The 16,872-nt window shown below is 39.4% G+C and overlaps 1 protein-coding gene across 1 annotated transcript in view; it reads left to right on the forward strand.

Moving 5' to 3' along the window:
- Positions 1-16,872, forward strand: part of OCA2 (OCA2 melanosomal transmembrane protein) — a 182,661-nt gene that overhangs the window by 39,697 nt on the left and 126,092 nt on the right. The window contains exons 9-12 of the mRNA XM_076328905.1: positions 13,202-13,273; positions 14,155-14,220; positions 15,299-15,355; positions 16,393-16,517. Coding sequence (XP_076185020.1) covers positions 13,202-13,273; positions 14,155-14,220; positions 15,299-15,355; positions 16,393-16,517 — 320 coding nt within the window. The remainder of the gene's footprint in view (positions 1-13,201; positions 13,274-14,154; positions 14,221-15,298; positions 15,356-16,392; positions 16,518-16,872) is intronic.

A 16,872-nucleotide genomic window follows, 5' to 3' on the forward strand; every position in this document is an offset into this window, starting at 1 on the left:
ATCAGTCTTTATTAGTTTCCTGTGTTTTATTCGTTATCATTGACAATACAGGTTCAACTTCAGACAGTGTGGACATCCAAACAAGTTTTAGAGCTATATTTTCACATATTTTCTTATAACAATGAAGAAAGAGGAAGCATTTTATCTGTTACAACTCACAAAAGCCATCTGAAGGCGTGCCTCTTGCTCCTCCTGCACAGCCCTTTTCCCCAAACATGTATCGTAGATCTTGTGCCCACAATCTCCTTGACCCCACTGTCCTCATCTTTTAATCCTTCCTTCCCCTTCTCCCCTTGCCCTTTGCTACCTTAGTCACCAGGGAGCATGTGGGAGAACAGGCTGCAAGAGCTTCTGCCTCTTGCAGATACAGATGGTGGGAAAAGCTGATGAAGTAAGAGGTTCCAGTTGGAAAATGAAGTGCATTTGCTGTAAACAGTCATCTTCTCAAAGTTGCGCCACTGTAAAGATACAGGGTAAATTCTGCTTTGAGGCAGCTGTTTGCCTCTATGTTGGCATCCAATTTCTAGGAGGTCAATGCATGTCAAGTACCAGTCCTTGTCGGTGGAGAAGACTTACTGTCTCAGGATGTGCTGTTCTTCAGAAAACACGTTAAGCTGTTGAACATCATTTCTTCAGACATTTATTTTAAGTGTTGTTTCTTTTGAAACTGATTACGTGTTATGTATTCATAAAATACAAATATATTTCTGGTAAAAGAAGATGCATCTTTTTCCTCTTTAATTTCTAATGATTTCTTTTTTATGCTTACAACAAACATGAATGTAGGATTGTGTCTTACTTCACAATCCTACTCTGCCCCTTGAAATTTTGTTATATTGCTTTTAACTCTCTTTAGCTGGACATCTCTTAGTTACATTTTCTGTTTGAAATCTGTGCGTTTTTTCCTTTTTTTCCCCATGTAATCATCCTTTCCTTCAGTAACTAGACATTCATTCTCTTGAAATTTATTTTTCTTCAAATATCGATCAGTTCCCTCTTTGCATTTCAGTCTTCTGTTCCCTCCCCTTCTCCCAGAGGAGAAAGGAGAAAAAAATTCTGCTTCTTGTGGTATTTTTGAATTAATTTAATCTATACTATTTTATAGACTTGTTGAAAACAGTGAAGTATTTCATTTTGTTCTTGGAAGCCTACACTGCACAGGAAATTAAAACAAGTGCATGTTAGGAAAAAAAAAAACCAAAACAGTTTGCCAGGTTTACCTTTGTTGATCTCAGCTCTACCATCTGACCCTTCAGGATTGCTGAGGAACATAGGTAAGGTGGGCTATAAGTATGTTTTCACGTTGGTCTACAGGGACATCTGGTGTAAAGTGCTGATGTAGAGTTCTACGCTGATGTTGCTGTACTAAATTAGTTCACAATGTATTTCAAGATAGGCTCTTTCTAGTTTTGATCCTCAAAATGTGTAGCCTCTTTTGATCGAGAACTTGAAAAAAAAAATTCAAATAAAAAAATCTTAGAAAAATTAATTTTTTACACTTTTCTGCTCCCAACATCTTTGTTCTTTCAGCTAAGAGTGTGTTTTGTCTTTTGCCTTCTTTGATTTCCATTCTTTTTCCAGCAAAACCTTTTTCTATGTATATAACTAAAGTGACTATTTACACCCCATTCACTCAGATTCAATAAGCAGTGGTGTATGGTTGTTCCTGGTGGTACAGCATAGTCACGGAAAAGTCGTGTGGATAAAATCTCATTGTTTCCTCTTTGGAACACAGTAAGATACCTTTGATTTCTCCCTGTTTGCCTGTATTTGTATACACAGAGAATGGGATAATACACTGCTTACCCTGAAAAGAAATCTATCTGCCTATCTATATCTTAAAATATCTGTTAATATTATAAAGTTTTATTGGTATTTAGAAAAGTTTCTCGACTTGATAAAGCTCTTATTAGTAATTATTAACTGCATATTTGCAGCTATGTTGGAGCTGCATTAATTAGAAATATGTAAGGAGGAATGTTAAACATTTATTAATAAAGGCCAGAGCTCATTAGAGTGAATTATTGTGTGCACTTGTCCAATATTTTCCTTTAATAATATATTTGTTTTGTGTTGTGGGTTAAAATGGAGTATTAGCTGTTTATGATACTTAAATGAGCCAGCAGAAACAAATATGGAGGTAATGGCCTTTTAAAAGCTATTTTATAAAACATTTTATTTAGTCAGGAGAAAAGGCAAGATAACATTCATTTTATTAAATAAAAAAAAAAAAAGAAGAGATACCAATAGCACATCAAATGGCAGAAAAACGATACCAGCAAGTATCAGAAATTCTGTGAGAGCCTCCATAGGGCTTGTTTTATCACAGGAGCTATCATTCAGTTTCATGTTCTGTCTTGTAGGTAGCCCTAAGAAAGATCTTGCCAGGATCTTTCAAATGGCATTTTAGTGATCTGACATCTTGAATAATATTTACATGTCTCTATTTCTCCTTAAAACACAAACACTTGAAAGTGCAAGATCTGGCCTTAAAAGCTCTACCTTCTTACTAGCAGGAAGTATGGGCTTGTAATCACAATTTTTATTACTTTAATGGAAATGGAAAGTGTCAGTTTCTCTCCATATTACTTTTCTATTATTAACTATCTTAAATTATGAATAAACATCCCCTAAGCTTAATTTCTTTAACTCAAAGCAGAGTGATTTTTAATAGCATCTAACCAGCAGAAATTAGCTGCAGGCAGCAAAACTTTTATGTGGTTCAGTCTGACCATTTTTCTAGCGTTATGGGCTGGTTGAACCAGTGTTTCCTCGCAGGAAGCATTTTTACAAATGAAATAAGATGTTTGTTATTACTGCTGTCTATGCTCACACAGTCCAGTTTTTGCTTATTTCCAGTAATGAGGCTATTTATTTGCACATGGCAAATTATACTTCAGAGAGGGAATAGGAAAACAGAAGAAATATTCACTGGTATATGAAACATAATACTAAGTGATGGCAATAGACTAATCTTAAGGGAGAATGTTTCCGATGAGGAAAGTCACAGAAACTAGCGATCAGCATCCTCAGCATGGTTTCTCACTCCCCATCCATTCTCATATCGACCTGTCTTTAAATATAGACAGAGAAGAGTGTGGATTAGAGTGTTCCTACCTCCGCATATGACCTACCAAAAGATTGGTAGCAAAGGGACAGAAGAAAATCCATAGCCTTTATTGGAAAAGACGGTGTAAAAAAGAAAATTGTAGCTGCTGCTCTCCCTGGCCTTTGTGGGAGAGAATATATTCCTGCTGCTTTCATTTGCGCTAGGATGGGAAAATTGTGAAGAGGAATTAAAACACTGCTGTAGGAGTTGGCAGAAAATTAGGGGCAGATTATCAGGACAAACCATCTACCCTCTTTGGTGAAGAGTCCGAGCCATACCTCACTGGGCAAGAATAAAAGTTTGCCCTCATCTGCGCTCCTGTCTGGGGGTGGGAGGGAGCAAAGGAGCCCAAGATCAGGGCAGAGCTGGGAAGCCAGTGCTCCTGGGTGTGCTGGCCAGCTTCCAGCAGGGCAATGATGCTCTCCTGCACACTTTTTCTTTCTTGAGAGACTACTGGTCCTGACTGGGGGAGGGAGAAGGCTGCCTTGGTATTGTCTTGATTAGCTGTAGTGTTTTACAGTGAGGTCGAAATGGAGCCAAGAGGTACGGCCTGGAGAGTAAACTTCCCAGCCCAAGGCAGAAATCATAAATGTTGTGGCTCTGGGGATTGCATGGAACCTGAATCCAGCGTAGTGAAACCTAAATCATAAAATCCAGTAGAAAAACAGCTTGAATTAAAATCTAGCTCCCTCTGGAGCAGGCTAGCTGCGTCCTTCCTGGGCAGCATGTGGTTGTGGGTCTGGTTTGGACTCCCCATAACCCTAAAGCACAATTACCATTCAAAAGTGACTCTTGTTCCTTTTTTTTTCCTCCCTCCCCCCCCCCCCCCCCAAGATGAAAATGTGCAATATAATGAGGGCAGTCTTGCAATCCCCGCGAATAATGCTTTTAGGACACAAACTGAGGGTGTGCATTGGGAATAGTATCAAGGCACATGGAGCAGATGGAGGCAGCAAAGTCTGCTGAGATAGGTGCTGGAGCACTGGATTGAACAAGGGGATCCAGACGTGGGGCAGATCCATCTGTCCTGTCCCCCAGAGCGAAATATTCACCAAACGGTACCCTAGGTGTTCTCCTGGAGAGAACCACCTGTGACTGAGCTAGCAATTAAGCAGTATGGACTATCAAGGCTTACGGTCATTCCCTGACTTTCTCTGAGTTAGGAGGTGGGTGTGACCTCTGTGCATTTTGAGAGGCTCAAAATGACTTTAAAGCAGCTGTGCAGGAGTATTACAAGTTGCTCCTTATGAGGAACATTGGATCTCTACCCCTGAGGTGCTGGGATTTCTACCGCTTGGGTAGAGCAGAGCCACTGCCACTAGCAAGGAGGCTCCAACAGGACAGAGCCAGCACCAGTTAGATAAACTACAGTTATTTTTACCTGCCGTAACTGCAATAAAGGAAGTATAAAAGAAGCAGAGTGCTCTAAGACAAGGACAGGATAAGTTTAAATTCAAACAAAAATACAGTATAACAGCAAGCAAAATACTCAGCTGGATCCCAGCTTGATATGTTATAACACCGGTTTTGTATTATTAATCCAATATGAATATTGATTTTACACCGACTATTGCCTGTCTAATTGTTAGATCTATCTTGGTAGAAGTCTGGCTCTGCTCTGAATATGTGTGCTTTAAGGAAAAATATCTTCTTTTGGGTGCTATGGTACTTCTGTAGTATGTAAATTGGCCTTAATTAAGAACTTCATAGGAAAAAATTGCCACTGGATGGTGCTGCTTGCTATTCTAAGGATTCGATAGGATTGTCTGCTTTAAAAGATACTGTGACCCAGGCTCCACTTTTCACAGAATGCTATTTTTTTGAATAATAGGAGTCATATTTTCAACAGTAAGTGTAAAAACTAATTTCCAAATGTCTATTTGCTATTTCCTATTGCCTTTTAAAACTAATTTTGAACTGTATTTTGTTCAATTTGTGAAAGACTGTCAAGCACAAATGTGTTGCCCTGCCTTGCATACTATGTATGTTGTGGGTTGGATTTTTCCTTTCTGTTTGAGACAGGCAATAGAACATTAAATTAGCTTAATTGAATGCTGTTGTTCAGCTTCTACCCTGCCTATGGCAACCAGAGGGGTAGAGAGCCATGAAGTATTAAAATTTTAACAAGGTTTTAGAACACACATAGGCTTCTAATGCACACAAACAGGGACAAGAACCGCTAAGCTTCTTTTGGGGCCTCAAATGATTTCTTCCTTCAGCAAGAGCAAGGGCAAAAGTGAATGAACAAACATGAGAGAGTGTACGGGGCAGGCTTGGAGGGAGATGCGATGGCATGATCTAAAGAGGAAAAAAATTCAGAGAAGAAAACTGGAGTGAGAAAGAGAGGAGATGTCAGGGATGAAAGACTCTCCAGAGGAACTGCTGGCTAGAGCAGAAAGCTCCCTGGTAAAGGTAATGTGAGTGCTGCAGTTTGCCATACTGTTGTTCATAGTGCATGGCTGTAATTCTGTATGGTCGTATTACCCTAATATTAAAAGAAGGCTGATGAAGATTCACACAGGGAAAGTAAAATAGGTTTGCCTCTCACTTTGTGATTTGCTCCATGTAATTTCTTTACTAGAAATTTACAATCTCATTAGTCTTGAGGATGATGAGATAACTGGGGAAATAAAGATGGTGGCATCTTCTTCAGTCTCAGAAAATGTTCTGAAACTGCAAATATAATGAGGGTCTTGTAGTCCCCACGAATAATACTTTTAGGGCTCAAAAACGAGGGTGTGCATCGGGAATGATATCAAGGTATGTGGAGTGGAAGGAGGCAGCAGAGCCTGCTGAGGTAGGTGCTGGAGGACTGGATTGACCCTTGCAAAAGGGTCTTGCAAAAGGGTTTTGCAAGACTGAAATCTTGTTGCCAGGCCAGCCTGTCGATATACAACAGCTCTGGTTGTGTCAGCCCACAGTAGCAGTCTGGTTTATCATCTGCTAGGTAGCCAGGGAAACCAGTACATACACCTCCAGGAAACACCAGAAGGGGAATATACAGTAACATCTTTGTCCTGGTTTTGGCTGGGACAGAGTTAATTTCCTTCCTAGTAGCTGGTACAGTGCTGTGTTTTGGATTTAGGAGGAGAATAATGTTGATAACACACTGATGTTTTAGTTGTTGCTAAGCAGTGCTTGCACTAGTCAGGGACTTTTCAGCTTCCCATGCTCTGCCGACTGAGAAGGCTGGAGGTGCACAAGAAGCTGGGAGGGGGTACAGCCAGGACAGCTGACCCAAACTGGCCAAAGGGACATTCCATACCATGTGACGTCATGCTCAGTACATAAACTGGGGAAAGCTGGCCGGGGGGGCCGCTGCTCGGGGACTGGCTGGGCATCGGTTGGCGGGTGGTGAGCAATTGCATCGTGCATCACTTGCTCTGTATATTCTGTTATTATTATTGTTGTTGTTGTTGTAATTATTACCATTTTGTTTTATTTAAATTGTTAAACTGTCTTTATCTCAACCCACGAGTTTTCTCACTTTCATTCTTCCGATTCTCTCCCCCATCCTACCGTGGTGGGGGCAGTGAGCGAGCAGTTGTGTGGCGCTCAGTTGCCAACTGAGGTTAAACCACGACAGTGTATAAAAATAATTTTCTTACATCAGAGCCATCCCAAAGGTAGAGGCTGGAAAACATCCACCTGTGGCTGTAATGTTATAGATATGGCAGACTTTTTTTTTTGTATGAATCCGATAGAAATATTTACTAGGTATGACACTATACATTTTTATCTCTAGTTCTCATTAGCAATATTCTGAAGTGAGAGGTTATTATTTCAAAACCAGACTCAACTTAGAAGTCAAGCAGTCATTTCAACCCTTGTCATACAGGAACAAACCTTCTTTTGGATCCTCTTGCTAGCATCTGTACAAATGCTGTTTCCCTCCTTCCTTCCTGGCTCTACACTCTTTTCTCCAGCTTTGCTTTTCCCCCAAGTTTCCAAGGCATGAAAATATAAAAGTTTCAATAGTCTTGTTCATCTCATATAGTAAGGACATGTTTATCCTTGCATCATTCGAGGGCTACTTTGAACCAGTTAATTCAATGTTCCATATCGACATGAAGCTTTAGCCCGTCCAGTTTTCTCTACAAACAGCAAGCAGTGATATCGCTGAGGAAGAAAGCTCACAGACAGTGAAAAGATTGCAAATTGTGCACATGTTCATTCAAAGCTTTTGATAGAGCTATGGAGTAACAAATACCTTTGCAGAATCTAGAATCGCCTTATAGATTTTCTATATAAAAGAGGGGAATGAATTAATCAGATAATATATTCACAGAAAATAATTTGATCTCTGTAAGTCTCTCTCTCTCTCTCTCTCTCCCCCCCCCCTTCTATACACTGTTTTACATGTAGACAGAATTGATGTCAGCTGGTAAAACTTAATGTAATTACTTAATCATAGAATTTCAGGGCTATCTTTCTAGACAAAACTCCCAAGATATCCCTACCTTGTATTGCTTAGCCTATTCAGTCAATACCATAGGAATACCATACCATAGGAATAAAAGTGAACTAACACAGGCATTAACCATGACTTTCTCCATTGACACTGAATCTGAACAAGTAATTTGGCACACTATCTGAGTGAAAGCAGGTATTATAGCAGAATGTCATAGATGGGTGCTTTCTTACCTTGGGGTTGTGTAGATGTTCTTCAGGAGTTACACAGTTTGATATAGAATCTAATGTTTCTATTTAAAAAACCCCAAGTCTTTTAGGGTTGGGAATTTGCCTGTAAAAAGCTTATTGAATGTGTATGGAATGTTATTTTCACAAAGTTACAGGGGTCGGACATTTATTGTGCAATTAATAAGAATGCATGTTAGTACTAAAATATGCAGCTAATGTTTCCAAGTCCACAGACCCCTCCAGGCTGTGCTCTTAACTGATCTTGTGCACATATTTCATGCATATGGTAGTACTATTATACTGAATCACCATTGAATTCTTGTGAAAATGAGTAAGCTGTTGGTCCAGGTTTTTTTTTTTTCAAGCAAGGCATACTTATGTACAGTGATGTGGTTTTGACATATTTTGACTTACAAAAATGAGATTAATAATAAGATTTTCTAAAAATTTAACCTAGCGTAGTCTTCTTTTATGATTTGCATGTCTGCATGTATAGAATACATATAGATAGTGTCCTAATCTGCAGACGAAGATATAAATAGCTGTTCTTGCTGTCCCTGATTTTTGTGATGCTTGTAGTCACTTTGGGATCTTTGATGCGCATCATCTTTCAGCAGCTGTTCCCCTACGTGCTTGCCTCAAGGGCTGCTTTAGTCCATCCCTGAATACTGCATCAGTATAAGTCATACTTTGTAAACTATGTCAAGCAACTCCCTTTTGCTTCATTAAAATCCCCACAGAATTTACTTGCTATTGCTTAACTAAGTAATTCTAAGGCAATTAATTTTCCGTTATCATTCATTTTGCACTAGCTGTTGAGACACATCCCCTGCAAGGGGTCCCCATGTGCTGGGAAGAGTGCCCCGCAGCTGAAGAAGCTGCAGAACTGCTTCTGCAGAGCTCGTGTAGGGAGCAAACCGAGGGGAGGAGGGGGAGGAGGTAAAGCATTAGCTGCCATCGCCAGCTGAAGGGGAGGTATGTAGCTACGCTTTCACTAACTGGTAGTGGTCAGACGGTCTCTTTAAGCAAGAGCAAGTGTGAAGAAAATCAAGTAAATATGGCTGGCTCCACTGACCTTCCTTTACAGCTTCTAAATAATTTTCTTTTACCTCCTGGAGCACTGTACAAGATAAAGTGTTTGGAATTTTGAATCAATTTTATAATGCTGTTGCAGTCTACCAAAAGATTTGATGAACTCTGTGCAAACATTCCAAAGCACTTTCAGATAGATAGAGAAATTTAAATCTGGAGAAGGTCTAGGTTGTCTAAATCCAGTTTGCATTATAGCTCTGGAAATGCATATTTTTAATTATTATCAAGCACAAAGACTTGTGGCGTAAATGATTTGGGTTGCTTTTATTTCTTACCTTAAAATTAACTCCTGAATTAAGAGTATGGAAACTATCATACATAACCAGCATTCAGCTCATTGTGTTTATCACACAGCAGGCAAACATGAGACAAACTTTCTACAGATAATTACAAAAAAAAGTCGCTATAGAAGTCTTTCCTAATCTTTGCCCGTTCCGAATTGACCCTATAGCATGACCCTATGATGTTGCTATCACCACACCTATTTTGTTGATGTTATTTTTAATAGCCTCCATTGTTGCAGCTTTGGGTGTTTTCATTACTTATATGAAATTCTGTAAATATCCATTTCCCTTTTTGAAATCTTTTCAGCTCTCAGCCTAGTGATGTCCTGTATCAGTGAGCTCTACAAACGAGTTGTGCATTGTAAAGAGTGAAATCCGGGCTGCATTGTTTTCGGTAGCAGTCTGTATTGAGACAACTGTCCCTTTGTAAAAGGCAAGCACCATCCTTTGCTGCTTCATTAAGTCAGCACTGCTAGGCATTCGTCAGACAAAAATAAAGATGATGATGGTGAAGATGCCCCTTCTGTGAAGAGATTATAAGGTTTGCAGTTGGGTTGGGAGGTGGGGAGCTCTAGCATGCAAACTGATAGACGAAAACCTTTGTATCTTCCTTGTCTGTTCTGCCTTTTTTGTCTCAATGGCCATTGCTTGTTTTTTTACGAAACCTTTCCAGAAAATGAGGCAAGGAACTTTTATAATAAGTGCATTTTACAGAGTGTGCTAAAGCTGACTGAATCATTGAAATGTGGGGATCCAATTGTGGGATGGAAGAAATGAGTGAGAAGAAAATAAGAGGTCACTTTGGCATGTGGCTTTGACAGAATGAGAAGGGCCAGAGATGATGGGAGCATGTGAGGAGGTATTTATGTGCAAGAGGGTGGAAATGGAAATAAATCTCTGAGTTGCTTCAGCAGGCCATAACTGGTTATCTCTGATACCAGAAGTCTACTTACAGTGGCTGGATTGACCAGTGCTTAGGGTTGTAGCCCTGGACTTACTACCTGAGTTCAGTTGCCCTTGATGCTGAAGTAACTTTTGGCCCACCATTTCCTTCTGCTTCCATTCCTAGCTTGTAAAATGAAAACTCTACCCAGTCAGGCTGATACAGCCAGCCCAAATTTATGATCTTACAGGTAATTCCTATTTGAAAGAGAAACTCATTATGAATCGAGATTCTTTCGTTATAATTGTCTTTGCTCACTAGAGAATGCACAAAGGTAGGCACTTTCTCAGCACGAGAAGCATCAGATGAGTACAGATGATTTCTCACTTCATCTTTCAAAATGTCTTTAGAGTCAAAAGTCCACCAAATCTCTCAGCTTTCCTGGGGTTTAATCTCTGTGTTAATTTATTTCTGAGCTCTTTCAATTCTGTACCCGAGCTTTTGTTTATGGATACAGTCTGAGATTCATCCTGAAATGATTTTCATCTTCCTTCCAGGCTTCGAAAGGGTTTGGATCAGGTCTGTACTATTTTCCAAAAGAATAATAATGGAATTTTACCTAATATAATGCCCTCCAAATGTGCATTAAATGGAACTGTGGTTCAGAGTGTCACAACTTATAACCTGTATCTCTTAATTTCTCCATTTGTAAGCTTTTAAAAATACCTTTGCAGATATATTATTTGTTTGGGGTTTGATTTATGTGAAAAGAAAACTAAAGAGTAATCCATTCTTTCCTAAACCTCCCCAAATCTCAACTTCTGAATATTTACATGTCTCAGAGTTTACATAAGTGTGCATTCTAGGCTTTATGTTACTGTACCACTTCCACTTGGTAGTTTGCTGGAATGAAGAGTTGTACATTTGACACGTTTTTTGAAATAGAGCTTTGTACCAGAACAATCTTTGTTCATTCTTCAGGATATACTTTTGTATATCCTTCTTGAAAAATCACCAGAATGAAGGAACTGACAGATGACTCCATTTGTACAGGAATTTTTCCCATCTCTCTACAGAAATTAAAGCAAATTTCACACATAGATGACAGCAAACTCTTGGAAAATAAAAATGCAGTCGACCCAATGTATGCAATTAAGTATACAATGGTGACAGCAAAAATGCTTATGTGGAAATACACAAAAAATCTAAAGCCAATCAAATCTCAGAAAAACCATGATATCTTTCTGAGAACTGCAAAAGAGCTATCTAACGTGGGTGGTGATTAGATGAGGAGAAAGCCTCCAGTCTGAGGACGGCTGAGGATTCCCCAGTAGCTTACCCTTGAACTTATTTTGCCCTAGTAAGAAGCTGATCTCCTTCTCTGGCTGACAACTCTGCTTCGTGTCTTTTATTGGAGAGAACTGTAAGGCCTAATTGCTGCACCCCATCGTCAGCCACAAGAACTATCGAACGTCATCCAGTGCTCCCCACCTTTGCAGAATCAGAAGGGCCATATGTGTGCATTGATATCAAAGCTCTGAAACTGGAAAGCAAAGACGAAACAGTGACTTACCACACACATTTCTGTGGGAGCTGGTGGGAGCTGTACTGTGCTATGTACTTTTAGGTCATTAGGACATAAAAACCTTGGTCTGATCTCCTGCTTTATCACTATGAATAGGTTATTCTCCAGTGCATTTTGAAGAAAAACATAGGAGAATGAGACAGATTTTTCTTTTGACTCCTAAACTAGTCATTTATATATTTATTTTTCTAGTAATTTGGTAAATTGCTTAGTTGTTTACCATTACTGTTAAAAATTTATGTTCAAGGAGAAAAAACAAAGCCAAATCTTTCCTTTTTTCTTTTCCTTTACAAGCAGGCAGGAGGGCCTTGAGATGTCCATATACTATTGTTTCTTATCAGCAAAATATTTCTTATGAAATTAACAGCAAATGAAATATTTCTAGACTGCCTTATTTCTTTCTCAGAAATAATTCTGACTTGTGTCTGAATAATATTTAAACACATTAATAGTAAATGCTGTTAATTAGATTCGGTCTTTTGTAGTGTGATTTTCATTAATTATATTCTTACTTTAACTGAGTTATTTTACACAATCTGTGATCTTCCAGACATGGTGGATTAAATAACCACAAATGAGCACTTGGAGGAAAAAGCACATTCTCAGGGCATGCTTGCTTTTATACTTTCTCCTTGAGAATTTTAAGTGCAATTTATTCATTAGATACATAGACGTGGACAAATGTCCATATACTGTAGTAATTGTTGCAGTATTAAATGAATGTCTGTGTTGTGGTCAGAGGTTTGGATGCTATTTTCAGATGCATTGCTTGTATGCTAGAGAAACATTTGAGATGGAGGAGAAGCACCGTTCAAGGCTGGGTTAGCCTATACCACTGGTGAAAGCGGCTTTTGAGGAACTGAGGAGACTGTGGCAAAGGCGTCCAGCAGATTTTAGCTGAAGTATATGGCTTTCCTGAAGCCAAAACACTTTGTAGAGAAAATGCTGATGTAAAAAAAACACCTTATGAAGGAAGAAAACTGTGTGTGTGTGAGACAGAAAGCAGATGCACAGGCTTGACAGATCTATCTGTGCCCCAGTCCACAAACTGGACCTGGAAGCTCAAAGTCTAGTATGTCTGTGTATGTGTAGGATGCATCTGCCCAAGGTCTGAACTATTTGCTTGCTTTGTAGATAGGAGATGAACAAGTACCTATAAAGAATGAGGTGGATCACCTCCTGGGTATGCATCTTCTTTCCATGGGCTGTGAAGGGAAGCCAACAGGACTAGGCTTTTTGATCCTTAAGTCAGGGAAGATGAATTGCTTTCCTTTTGGGGTCACCCGTTGGCAAATATAAGAAACTGGTGCTGAAGTCCCTTTTCTGCCTTGAGATCAGAGCTGAGACTTCCTAGCAGGGTTTTGCACAGGCATGGCTTTTTTTTTTTTTTTTTTTTTTTTTAATAACATCCCATAGTGAGGCAAAGTAATCAGCCATTCTCTGGTCAGGTCTTTTTGAAGGGAGGTGGGGTGAAATATGGAAAAAAAAACCCAGAAAAACCAAGAAAAGAGTCAACTACAGGAATTTTTTGTCCTTTTCCCTCCTCCTTTTTAATAGTAAGGAGATGTTTAGAGGAGTCTCTGGTCAATTCTTACCCTTTGTTGCAGATTGTTCACAGGACCCTTGCAGCGATGCTGGGCTCTTTGGCAGCTTTAGCTGCCTTAGCTACTGTTGGGGAGGTAAGTTATCAAACTGTACGTGCTCACTTTGTTTCTGGGTATGATATCCTAAGTTTCTGTGTTTGCCCTGTTGTGATTGGGCACATGACAGAGCAGTGTTTTTTAAGAGAGGGAGATGGTAGGGCAGATACTGGGATGGGGAAGCATCTTGGGGAAAACAAGGCAGCCAAGGCTGTAGACAAGGAGAGTAGAAAAAAGTCAGTCGGTGCTATTTTGTTCTGATTTGCAGGAAGCTGAGTACAACCATTTTCAGTTTAATTTAGAGTTACTTTAACACTGTTATTTTCAGTAATGTTAGGTTACCAAGCAAACCTAAATGGAAATACATTGCCTTATACTACCCTAAATAATTACACCTCATGCTTACACCTTCCAATCCTTTTGTTTTCCCCCTGCTTACTCTTAGTTGATATTTAGTGAAACCTCTGATGGATTTTCTCTGTTTTTCTCATAACTGGTCACCGCATCATTGCTACGTTCCCTTAAATTGCCTCCAGTTTGTTCACAGGTGAAGCGGTATGCTTTTGTTCTCTTACCAAAAAGGAAACTGGGGTGTACCATACAATTCGGTTATCTTTTATTTCTGTAATGCTACATAAGGAACAACTAGATAAACCAATAGCCTAATGTAGGCTTTTGATAATGACCCACTTAGGATGCCATCAGTACTTTGAATTAGTAATAATAATAACAATAGTAGTAATCATAACAGTAATAATGGTAATAATAGAGTCCTTTTTGTGTACCTTGTAGGAACACTTATTAATTTCCATCATAGCTTAATTAAATGGTTCATCAATTAAGTGGAGTTTATATTTCATAGCTAATCACAAGTTAGGTGTTTTGTGGCATTCACTGGTAATTGTATTTTTTGATTGCAGAGGCCAAGTATGGTCAAAGTGGTGGAGTGGATTGATTATGAGACACTGGCGCTGCTGTTTGGAATGGTAACTAAAATGTATCTTTTGCTCTAAATGTGCTAAACAATCACATTCAATATAGACATGTTTTCCTTTTAAACATTTTGTTGATTGTACTTTACTGAGACACGTTATGATGAAAACGTGGGCCTTAAGGGATTTATCAAAAAGGAGGATGATCAGACCTCTGAAGGAGCCTTTTGAAAAAGTTGATCCTTTTCTATTTTTTTTTAAAATCTGTAAAATCGTGTTGATAACATACTAAAAACATCCTGGAGGTCTATAAATGGGAAAGACCTGTTTAAGTGCCACTTATTATCACTCTCATTTGTCTTGTTAAGTTTGTTTACTCAAAACCTTCCTCAAATACACTCTGCTGGAAATGTGGTTTTCTTTGTCTTAGTCAGTGCTATGTTTGGAGCCAAAAAAAAGCAAACCAGAAATGGAGGAGAAATATCTGATTAGATTATAGTCATATATTATTTTAATCTCTTTTCCCAGAGCTATTTATGGTAAAAAGAGTTGTCCAAGTGCTATTAAACTCTAACACAAGATATACAATATACAGAGACAAAATTACAATTATCTGTTGCCATTCTGAGCTCTTCTTATTTCCTAACACTGCTCCCTGCTCCCCGCCTTCGCCACAGAAAAAGAAAGCAAAAAAAATCTGTTGGGAGCAAAGATGGAAGGACAGAAAACCTCCCAGAAATGTGGGAAAATGCAAGTAATTCTTGGAGCCGCTATCTTCTGCACTCTGTAGAGCAGTACTGCAGAAAGCAAACACGCTTACTGGCTTTTCTTGATTAATGATGTAAGAAAGATACATTGAGTACTTAATGTATGATACCCACTTAGTCACTACAAATAAGATTCAACCAGACTAGTATGACATTTACAGACTGGTTGAGAACTAAATTTCACCATACGACGCATTAACAAGAGATATCTGGCAGCTGTAGTGGATATCCTAATATGAAGGTGATCAGGTTCTCAGAGCTGTGTCAGATAAGAAGGACTTTTGTCAGGATCACAAACTATATCTCTCTGTTTTTGTGTAATAATTCAGTTGCAAGGTATTCTCTTTTTCTTCATCTTTTGGTAGATGGTTTTGGTGGCCATATTTTCAGAGACTGGATTCTTTGACTACTGTGCAGTAAAGGTAGGCTTGTTTTGGTACTCTTAATTATTACTAGATTAATCAAGTCGGTATTTAATCAGATCTGTTACACCAAGCACTATCTTTGAAGAACCTTTCTTAGGGCAGTGTATACTTACCACATTAGAAATGACAGTGGTCAACTTGTAATTTTGAAAAATCTCTTAGGGATGAAAGGAAGCCCTTAAGGCAATTCTGTTTCTACGGAAGAAAGGTAAAGGCCCTGAGTAGGGTACACAAGCATATGGACAATATAAAGCTAGAGTTATTCCACTGACTTCCCCAGGACTGCAGTTCCACTGTAACTGGAATCTGTATTTATGCCTGGCAGTGGGAGAGAGGAAATATGATAACCGTATCGTAAAGCCTGGCTTTACGATCACACATGAAAAATGGCCACAGACCTTTGCACAGTAGCAGAACCAAAGATTACGTGAAAAGGGTAATTCTGGTGGATTGTTTGTGAAGCAAGTATTACCCATGGTGAGGGACTCCTTCACCTGCTGCAAAGCTTAATTTTCTTGAGAAGGGTGGAAAGAAAGAGAACAAAAGTGACAAGGAGGACTGCTTTGAGCACAGAACCCCTAAACAAAACATGGGTGGACACAGCCCCTGCCTACATAGATGCCCAGTCTGTGTAGCCCCGGCAGTGCTGCTCTGAGGATGGGGAAGGTGTCCCAGCATGTGGAGGGGGTGGGAGGGCTGAACCACGTTAGTCCACCTGGGCTTGCAGGCAGAAGATGGGGGCTCAGCCCTGCTCCTGCCACAGACCCCCTTCATGCCTGGTAGTGGAGCGTGGTGTCTCTTCAGACTTGTTTCTTCCTCTGCATGATGGAAATGTTTGCCCACTGCCACGAAATGTTTTCTTGCTAAATTTATTAATATTGGAGAGGGTGCTGTTGGAGGTGCATGGAGTAGTAAATGCTCTGAGCTCACTGTTGCCTCATCTTTGGTGAAGTTGTTTTATCTATCATTTTTTGAAAACTAAGCTGGAGTGATCTAGTCCCTTAATTTTGTTTCTGTTTGTTTGGTTTTATTAGGCTTATCGATTCTCTAGAGGCAAGGTGTGGGCCATGATTACGCTTCTGTGCCTCATTGCTGCAATTCTTTCTGCATTTTTGGACAACGTTACCACTATGCTGCTCTTTACTCCAGTAACCATAAGGTACTTTATTGTTATGGTTTTGGACTTGGTCTTTTATACCCAGCAATCAGCAGTAGACATGTGGGCAAAATGCTTGTTTGGACTTTTTTTGATCATCTATATGGAAATCAAAACTTCAAATACTCCTATTGTAGTAGGGTAAAGAGCTAACGTTTTCAAAGGGATTGGTTGCCTTTTCCCTTTGTGTTAATAGCGAGCACATATCTGAAGCCTGTTATACTGCCTTGGCAGCTAACTATTCTGGTTTGTCTCTGTATCTGAACTGCAATAGCATATTGCACCAAATGCTCCCTAGTAGATGAAATTTTTCTCCTGTAAGCAGGGAGAATTTTTTAATTAAATCTGCCTTGTCCTT

Source organism: Aptenodytes patagonicus, chromosome 1, assembly GCF_965638725.1.
Source record: "Aptenodytes patagonicus chromosome 1, bAptPat1.pri.cur, whole genome shotgun sequence".
NCBI classification, from domain to species: Eukaryota; Metazoa; Chordata; class Aves; order Sphenisciformes; family Spheniscidae; genus Aptenodytes; species Aptenodytes patagonicus.